This window comes from Sturnira hondurensis, unplaced genomic scaffold (assembly GCF_014824575.4).
Source record: "Sturnira hondurensis isolate 20B ecotype Veracruz unplaced genomic scaffold, ASM1482457v3 Scaffold0021795, whole genome shotgun sequence".
Classification (NCBI taxonomy): domain Eukaryota; kingdom Metazoa; phylum Chordata; class Mammalia; order Chiroptera; family Phyllostomidae; genus Sturnira; species Sturnira hondurensis.
In genome coordinates this window covers 13,402,948-13,412,395 of record NW_028094426.1, presented here as the reverse complement: position 1 = coordinate 13,412,395, position 9,448 = coordinate 13,402,948, and the positions used below count along the sequence as shown (strand labels likewise).

At 32.2% G+C, this 9,448-nt stretch overlaps 1 protein-coding gene across 1 annotated transcript; it reads right to left on the bottom strand.

Moving 5' to 3' along the window:
- Window positions 1-4,070: 4,070 nt before the first annotated feature.
- On the bottom strand, window positions 4,071-9,196 carry LOC118978417 (NKG2-A/NKG2-B type II integral membrane protein-like). Its single transcript, XM_037033869.1, has 5 exons — window positions 8,972-9,196; window positions 8,503-8,598; window positions 7,216-7,269; window positions 6,545-6,693; window positions 4,071-4,124 (listed from the first exon to the last, which is right to left on the bottom strand). The coding sequence occupies exons 1-5, from the start codon at window positions 9,156-9,158 to the stop codon at window positions 4,071-4,073; spliced, it is 540 nt and encodes a 179-aa protein (XP_036889764.1). The 5' UTR covers window positions 9,159-9,196.
- Window positions 9,197-9,448: the final 252 nt, after the last annotated feature.

Genomic DNA, 9,448 nt, shown 5'->3' with positions numbered 1-9,448 from the left:
ACAAGAGCCTAAACCTTTATATTTATTTTATTTATTTATTGAAGATTCAATGTATTTATTTTTAGAGAGAGAGGAAGAGAGAGAGAAAGACAGAGAAGCATGGATTGGTTGCCTCCCGTCTGCTGGATCCCCAGATCAATTGTGCAACAACACAGCCACCTGCCCTGACTGGGAATCAAACCAGTGACATTTTCCTTTACAGAACGATGTCCAACCCACTGAACCACACCAGTCAGGGAAACCTCTGTATTTTAAATGACTGGATTAGAATGCTTTTGCCTCTGGTTTTTATTTGTATATTGAGAATTTGAATGCAAGTTTTGTTAATATTAAACAATGAGGATGATTTTGGACACTAATAAATTGGCCTTAGAAAAAATAAGACAACGATATTTTCAGAGAACTTATTTTGAAAGCAACTTTTTAACAAATTATTTTTTCCTTACCAGTCACATTCAATATTGCTTTGGATCTGTGTATACCTTGAGAGGTGACCACCACAGTGGATCTGGGGCCCATCTGATATCATGCATATTTATTAGAATATTGTTAACTATATTCTCCATGTTATGCTTTCCATGGTTGTGACCTGTTTTATAACTGGCAATTTACAAAAGAACTATTTGATAAAAGTTTCAAAATGCACAAGCTATGAAGCTACTCTTAATTTTCACACATAGGGAACCATTTTTACCATCTTCATTTAAAAATGTAGATAGATGTCAATTAACTCACTTCCCTTCTTAAATCAATGTTATTGCTTGTTTTGTTTCTCATTTTATTTTTATTGATGAGAGAGAGAGAGACTTCAGTTAGTCAGTCCACTTAGTGTAACATTCCTTGGGAGCTTCTGGTATGTGCACGATGGGGCATCAACCAGCACCCTGAGTGTATTCGGATGATGCTCTAAATAGCGGACCAACCGGGACTGGGCCTATATCAATGTTGTTTTAACCTTCTAATCAGAATACAGAAAGAGAATTATACGGGATATAGTTTGCATTTTATGCTGTTCTTATATACCAGTTTGAAAAAGGCAGTGTTTTATATGGCAAGTTATGAGACTTCAAATAGAATCAAACAAATTATTAAGTAACTATATTATATATTTGTAACCTAAGTGAAGATGATTTCAAAAATGAAAAACCAAATACAGTTCTTTTTCTAGGTTAGAGTGATTCAATTTATAATATACTTTTATATTGGACACGTTGAGAAAATGTAGTAGCATGATTAGGTGAAGGGACAAACAGGACAATTTTACATCTCTGAAATTTAATCAGTAAAAATAACATGAGTATTTATTATTGGAGAAAGCAGCTAGAGATTCCAGTAAAAATAGAACAAATTTGTAGTCTTCATGCCTAAGACTATTCCCATGTTTCTCCCAACCCCCACCTCAGTTCATGAGTAAGAATTATAATTTTTATTATTTGGGGAATACTAAAACATCACAGGTGTTGCCACAGGGGAAGTCCAATTACTTTGGCAGTGGTATCTAAACTGCCCATCCTTTTTCAGGTCTAAGTGCTGAATTCACTAGGTTAAAAGTGAGGCAGACCATCCTTTTTCTGGTCTGTGTCAGCACAGCGTCAGCTATAAACACAAAGGCACTCAATATGAGAGCACAGTTCAAGGAGTGATATTAACTCTCCAACCTACTTGATTGGTGGGGAAAATATTTGCACCGTGTAAAAGAAACAAATATAATCTGGTAAAAAATAAGCCGAAGATGATTGGAGAACTGATTTTAAAATTATGAGTACTCCCTTAAGCGCGCACACACATACACACACACACACAAGTACATCGAGTAGCAGAGAGAGGAGCCATACTGACTTGAGGTATTTCAATACATTTTTAAAAATCATTGGTTGTCAAGTAAGGTATGCAGGCTCAAGGGGAATCCCAGTAATTGAGCCTAAAATAAAATTATAACAAGAATTGAGTAAGCATTCTAAAACTGAAAACTAAAAACTGAGTAAGCACACTTCAAAAGAGATGATTCTACAGTAAACATTTATAACTGAAGTTTCAAAAATATAAATCCATGAGCATGTAGGAGGATCCATGTTTATTACACTATATTATTTGTGGATACTAAATGTGGATTTATGAAAATTTAAAACCATGCAAAGAAACTAAAAAATGTCTTCCATACTCAGGGGGATAAATCAGCCATACAAAATAACTTTCACTGAGAAAAGATGTTGGAATTTTTATACAAATATTTAATATTAGTTATAATAAATATGTATGTATCTAAAATGTATTTTAAAAACTATGTACCAATAACTCTATGGAAATACGATGGCAGTGACAGAACAATTAGGGAAATAAAAACTGTATGAATGAAATAAAATTATCAGTTGAAAAATCTTTATCTATCATTACAAAACTCAATACATTTGCACAAATATTGAGACATAGAAGAAAGAATTGATGAAATAAAAATTAAGTAACAGAAATAATTAATTCCTGAAGGTAGAGAGAAAGAGATAGAAAAACTAATGGAGACTCGGAGACCTTTACAGAACTTTATCAGTAAAACTGACTTAGGTGTAATTATTGCCTATGAACAAAAAGAAAGACAAAAGATGACAGAAAAACAATTTTTGAGACACAATGAATAATTATCTTAAATTTTATGTGAAAATATATAGACCCATGTGTATAAGTTTCTTTGTGTAGAGAAGATCATCTGCTGTAAATTATGCCACATCAACTAGATAATGATGCAGAAAAGTATGAACTTGACCCCTACCACACAGCATCACAAACACAGCATCACAAAAATATACATTCTCAAAGAATTATAAACCTAAAACTAAAAGTCCATCAGTAAAGAAAAAAGATAAACAATAAAGATTCACAGGAACAAGTATAAAAAACACATGACAAAAACTAACAGGGATAGAAATGGGAGGGAGATGGGGAGCACAGGGATTGGAGGGTGGGCTTGGATGGGACTACAAGGCAGAAAACTGTACTCGAACAATAATTAAATTTAAAAAATTAAAAATTAAACTAATGAATACATAAATAAGTGGAAAAACAAAACCAAAAAAAGAGTAATGCAATAGGTTATCTCCATGAACTTTGACTAACTTGTGAAATATGTCCAAAATAATCAACTAACACCCAAAATGAGATATTGGACTGTTATAACACTAAAAAATCCTGGTCATTAAAAAACTCCAATATGAGAAGAAAAATGTAATTAATAGGCAAGAAACGAATTTGCATCTCACAAATTCAAAACAGAGTCCTATCAAAAATATAACTACTTCTATTATAACAGGTAACGTACAGGAGAAATGGTCAAGAGACATGAATGGGCACTTCTCATTCTCACAGAACAGAAATTCATAAACATTGTGCTCTGAATGATGTGTTCAATTGATCAGGATGAGGAAGATACCTGTCAATGTCATATTGATGCGTTTATATAATGATCAGAGCTGATGACATTAGAATTTCTGGTAGTACTAAGCTTTGGATCATGAAACTATTGTATATAATGTGTATTTATTCAACAAACTAATAATAGGGATCATTTATACACATATATTTTTGACCCTGATATTTCAATCTGATGCAAAATGGCAATACATTTTACTTATAAACATATGCCATTAGAGCAACTATATTTATAAATTATTAATACATTATTATAAACATATTATTTTGGGTATATAAATTTATATATTACATGCATCGTTGTATATAAATTGTTTTAAATATATTATTTGGGAAAAAGAAATACTCAAGGATTTTTATGCAATAATTATTCATACAAACCGCAAATTAAAAATATCTCTATTCTGAGTAGAATAGATTGAGGAATGCCTGGTATATACAACACAGCAGTGAAAATGANAATATTTGCACCGTGTAAAAGAAACAAATATAATCTGGTAAAAAATAAGCCGAAGATGATTGGAGAACTGATTTTAAAATTATGAGTACTCCCTTAAGCGCGCACACACATACACACACACACACAAGTACATCGAGTAGCAGAGAGAGGAGCCATACTGACTTGAGGTATTTCAATACATTTTTAAAAATCATTGGTTGTCAAGTAAGGTATGCAGGCTCAAGGGGAATCCCAGTAATTGAGCCTAAAATAAAATTATAACAAGAATTGAGTAAGCATTCTAAAACTGAAAACTAAAAACTGAGTAAGCACACTTCAAAAGAGATGATTCTACAGTAAACATTTATAACTGAAGTTTCAAAAATATAAATCCATGAGCATGTAGGAGGATCCATGTTTATTACACTATATTATTTGTGGATACTAAATGTGGATTTATGAAAATTTAAAACCATGCAAAGAAACTAAAAAATGTCTTCCATACTCAGGGGGATAAATCAGCCATACAAAATAACTTTCACTGAGAAAAGATGTTGGAATTTTTATACAAATATTTAATATTAGTTATAATAAATATGTATGTATCTAAAATGTATTTTAAAAACTATGTACCAATAACTCTATGGAAATACGATGGCAGTGACAGAACAATTAGGGAAATAAAAACTGTATGAATGAAATAAAATTATCAGTTGAAAAATCTTTATCTATTATTACAAAACTCAATACATTTGCACAAATATTGAGACATAGAAGAAAGAATTGATGAAATAAAAATTAAGTAACAGAAATAATTAATTCCTGAAGGTAGAGAGAAAGAGATAGAAAAACTAATGGAGCCTCGGAGACCTTTACAGAACTTTATCAGTAAAACTGACTTAGGTGTAATTACTGCCTATGAACAAAAAGAAAGACAAAAGATGACAGAAAAACAATTTTTGAGACACAATGAATAATTATCTTAAATTTTATGTTAAAATATATAGACCCATGTGTATAAGTTTGTTTGTGTAGAGAAGATCATCTGCTGTAAATTGTGCCACATCAACTAGATAATGATGCAGAAAAGTATGAACTTGACCTCTACCACACAGCATCACAAACACAGCATCTCAAAAATATAAATTCTCAAAGAATTATAAACCTAAAACTAAAAGTCCATCGATAAAGAAAAAAGATAAACAATAAAGATTCACAGGAACAAGTATAAAAGACACATGACAAAAACTAACAGGGATGGAAATGGGAGGGAGGTGGGGAGCACAGGGGTTGGAGGGTGGGCTGGGATGGGACTACAAGGCAGAAAACTGTACTTGAACAATAATTAAATTTAAAAAATTAAAAATTAAACTAATGAATACATAAATAAGTGGAAAAACAAAAAAAGAGTAATGCAATAGGTTATCTCCATGAACTTTGACTAACTTGTGAAATATGTCCAAAATAATCAACTAACACCCAAAATGAGATATTGGACTGTTATAACACTAAAAAATCCTGGTCATTAAAAAACTCCAATATGAGAAGAAAAATGTAATTAATAGGCAAGAAACGAATTTGCATCTCACAAATTCAAAACAGAGTCCTATCGAAAATATAACTACTTCTATTATAACAGGTAACATACAGGAGAAATGGTCAAGAGACATGAATGGGCACTCCTCATTCTCACAGAACAGAAAGTCATAAAGATTGTGCTCTGAATGATGTGTTCAATTGATCAGTATGAGGAAGATACCTATCAATGTCATATTGGTGCTTTTATATAATGATCAGAGCTGATGACATTAGAATTTCTGGTAGTACTAAGCTTTGGATCATGAAACTATTGTATATAATGTGTATTTATTCAACAAACTAATAATAGGGATCATTTACATACACATATATTTTTGACCCTGATATTTCAATCTGATGCAAAATGGCAATACATTTTACTTATAAACATATGCCATTAGAGCAACTATTATTTATAAATTATTAATACATTATTATAAACATTATTTATAGTATATAAATTTATATATTACATGCATTGTTGTATATAATTGTTTTAAATATATTATTTGCGAAAAAGAAATACTCAAGTATTTTTATGCAATAATTATTCATACAAACCACAAATTAAAAATATCTCTATTCTGAGTAGAATAGATTGAGGAATGCCTGGTATATACAACACAGCAGTGAAAATTAACAAATGGAGATGCATAAAATGCATAAGGAATGATTCTCATTACATAAAATTCAAAATTAAGAAAGATAATGAGTGATATTAAATCTCAGAATAGTGGTTAGGTGAGGAGAGAGGAGAAGTTATGAGAGACACACACGAGTGGGATGGCAACACCTTCTTCATGACAAATTTCAGTTTGCAACTCGCACAATCACATCTATAGTCTCCATGATGCATGGTAAGATTAAGTAGCAATGTTAACTTTAGAATAAAGCATTTATAGAAGCATGATTGTCTATGAAAATCAGGAACTAAAAATTATTAAATGCACTTTAATGGCATAAAATATAAATCAAATATAGAGTCAAACAATAAAACATTAACAACCTTTACAATAAAATACAGATTTATACAAAAATATGAATGAATTCTATAGAAATGTAAAATAAAATACTCTTTTAAATAAAATAAACATTAAAAAACCTTACCATTTCTTCTTTATCATCTATATAGAGCAGGTTAGAGTTCTGAGAAGCACAGGCCATCAAACTCTCATTCCATGTTTTGCGTTCAGTGCTGATGTAATAGCAGTTGTTGGCATACACTAACCACTCTGGTGGACAATGACCACAATGATCTGCTAAAGGAAGATATGTATTGTTATCCAAGAACAATATGAATTTTTAAATGAAAATTAATTTCAGTATTTGCATAGATAGAGACAAATTAGTGTGCAGTATATGAATATAACCTCACAGACTGGCATATATAAGGCATAATACACTCACACACATTCACACACACTCACAGAAAAGGGTCAGCTCCTCACTCCCTAATTTATGTGGCCATAATAAGCAAACACACAAACAAAAATATCCACTTTCTATATGTCCTGAATGTCAATGAATGAAACTGCATTTTCAGAAATCAAAATTATCTTGGAACAAATTGGCAACAATAAGTATGATAAATTAAATGAATATTTCCTCACATTTTTGCATAAGAAATATACTCCTCTATACTCATTATTTATGTACATATATGCCTGCTATTGTCATTTATGTTCCCCCATGAAAAAAATGAAACCTATAAATTTCGACTGTGTTAGAGACAAGGTAGGAGCTGTATCGATATAGGAACACAGAAGATGATTGGGTACCTTGCTGATTCCCTGTTGTCTGGTTCCTTGTGGTCTGGTTCCCTGTCTCGCTCACTGTTAAAATAATATACAATTTATATTATGTAGAATTAAGAATTGTTCTTCACCAGTATTACATTACCTAGAAAAAGAGGTAATTATTATAAAAAAGTAATGTTGATCTACATAAATCATAATAGTTTCATTTCTTACTTTGAAATGTAGTATGTTGTCCAGGATTAAAATGGCCTGGAATAAAATTGATTTTATCCAGAATAATTAATGAAGCTATGATAATTTGGGAGAAAATATTTCAAAAGCCTTGAGAACCAAATTTCATCAACTCTTACACTATTTGGATTAATCGATATGAAGAATTTATTGGTATTTCTCAATAAGGTATTGTAAAGCATGCCTCGAATGATAACACAAGAATATCTATGGATATATGGGATATATAAGTATATGTAAAAAAATACTGTTTTGACATTTTATTTATTATTTATTTATTTACAGTTGTTCAAGTACAATTGTCTCCATTTTCACCCTACATAGGCCTTCTACCCGACCCATCCCCACCTCCCACTCTCAAACTTAGTCCCTTTGGTTTTGTCTATGTGTCCTTTATACATGCCACTTGATGGCCCTTCCCCTGTTTTCCCCCATTAAGTCTCTCCCCTCCACCCTCTGGTTACTGTCATTTTGTTCTTTAATTCAATGTTTCTGGTTATATTTTACTTGCTTGTATGTTTTCTCCATTAGGTCCACTTATAAATGAGATCATTTGGTATCTGTCTTTCACGTCTTGGCTTATTTCACTTAGCATGATGCTCTCCAGATCCACCCATTCTGTAGCAAAGGGTAGGAGCTCCTTCTTTCTTTCTACTGCATAGAATTTTATTCTATAAATGTACCATTGTTTTTTGATCCACTCATTTACTGGTGAACATTAGGTTTGCTTCCACCACTTGGCTATTGTCAATTGTGTTGCTGTAAACATTTAGGAAAATATATTTGACAATGATGTTTTAGAGAAAGATTTGATTTCCAAAGTACATAAAGAACTCATACGACTCCACTCCAGGACAATGCAAAACCCAATTAAAAATTAGGCAAAGAACGTAAATAAACTACTTTTCTAAATAACACAGTTATTTATACCTTGGACAAATTCAGAACAACAATTTTGTACTTACTCTAAAGGTATACTTTAAAATGAGAGTTGTATTCTCTAATATTATAAAATATTTTGAGGCACTGATGAACATCAGTTACAAGTTTCATATTATCTTACAATAATTTATTTACATTGATTAACAGCTTTTGTTACCACAGTGCACATCAGGACAAGGCAGGTGACGCCTAGGATTCCAGCAACAAGCTTCTCTGAAGGTGTTGGGGATACTGCAGCAAGGAAAATGGAAACACTGAGAAACAAGGGATGGAGACGACTATCTATCCAGCTTACACACAGAGAATCGTATCCATAAACTTGGACCCCAAATGTGTATCTACGACTGTAATCGTCCTCTCAGAATATATCATTGTATTTTCACTAAATATAATGCTCTATGAGTTACTAGTCAAAGACTGCAACTTACAACAATGTCTGAATAAAATTAGTCCTCAACTTTCATCTTAGAATAACACATTCCAATGTCAAGTTCTGATCCTTAAGATGAAAAACATATGTGAGCTTATCCCCTGCTCTGTCCCACACATCGGCATCCAGCTGCACATCCCAGAACAGTTACACTGTGTCTGTTGAATGTGTTACCTTTGCAGTGGTCACTCTTGTCACTCCCTTGAAGATCCTGAGAAGCATTTTGAAGATTTAATTCTGCATAGGTTAGTTCCCGCTCAGTTCCTGGAATGGAGCCTTTAGTTTTCTTAGGTTTCATGTGCTGTCTCTTTGTGTCCTTAGCCAGATTCAGTTCTGCGTAGGTTACTCTTTGGTCAGTCATCTCTGCAGCTGAGTGGTGGCTGAGACTGTGCTTACGAATAAGTGACACAGACACTGAAGAGGTCCCTCACAGTGACACTGGGCAGGGTAGGGGGTGAGTATCAGGCTCATTTCCTAGTTAAGAACCTAATGTTGTGCTTATAGATTTCTTAGATATTTACACAAGTGCTTCATGGTAGATACAATACTTACGATACTCTATATTTGACAACATATTATTAGTTTGAACAATAAAATGCTGTATGTTAGTGATGAATAAAATAATTTCATAAATAATAACATCCTCATTTA

Bases quoted from the DNA above. Each gene is read 5' to 3' on its own strand.
- LOC118978417 (XM_037033869.1), bottom strand. From the start codon at position 9,158: ATGACTGACCAAAGAGTAACCTACGCAGAACTGAATCTGGCTAAGGAC. The intron at 8,599-8,971 runs GTAACACATTCA...TCCTTGCTGCAG, and splicing joins CAAGAGTGACCACTGCAAAG to TATCCCCAACACCTTCAGAG. The intron at 6,694-7,215 runs GTACCCAATCAT...TTCCTTTAGCAG, and splicing joins GACAACAGGGAATCAGCAAG to ATCATTGTGGTCATTGTCCA.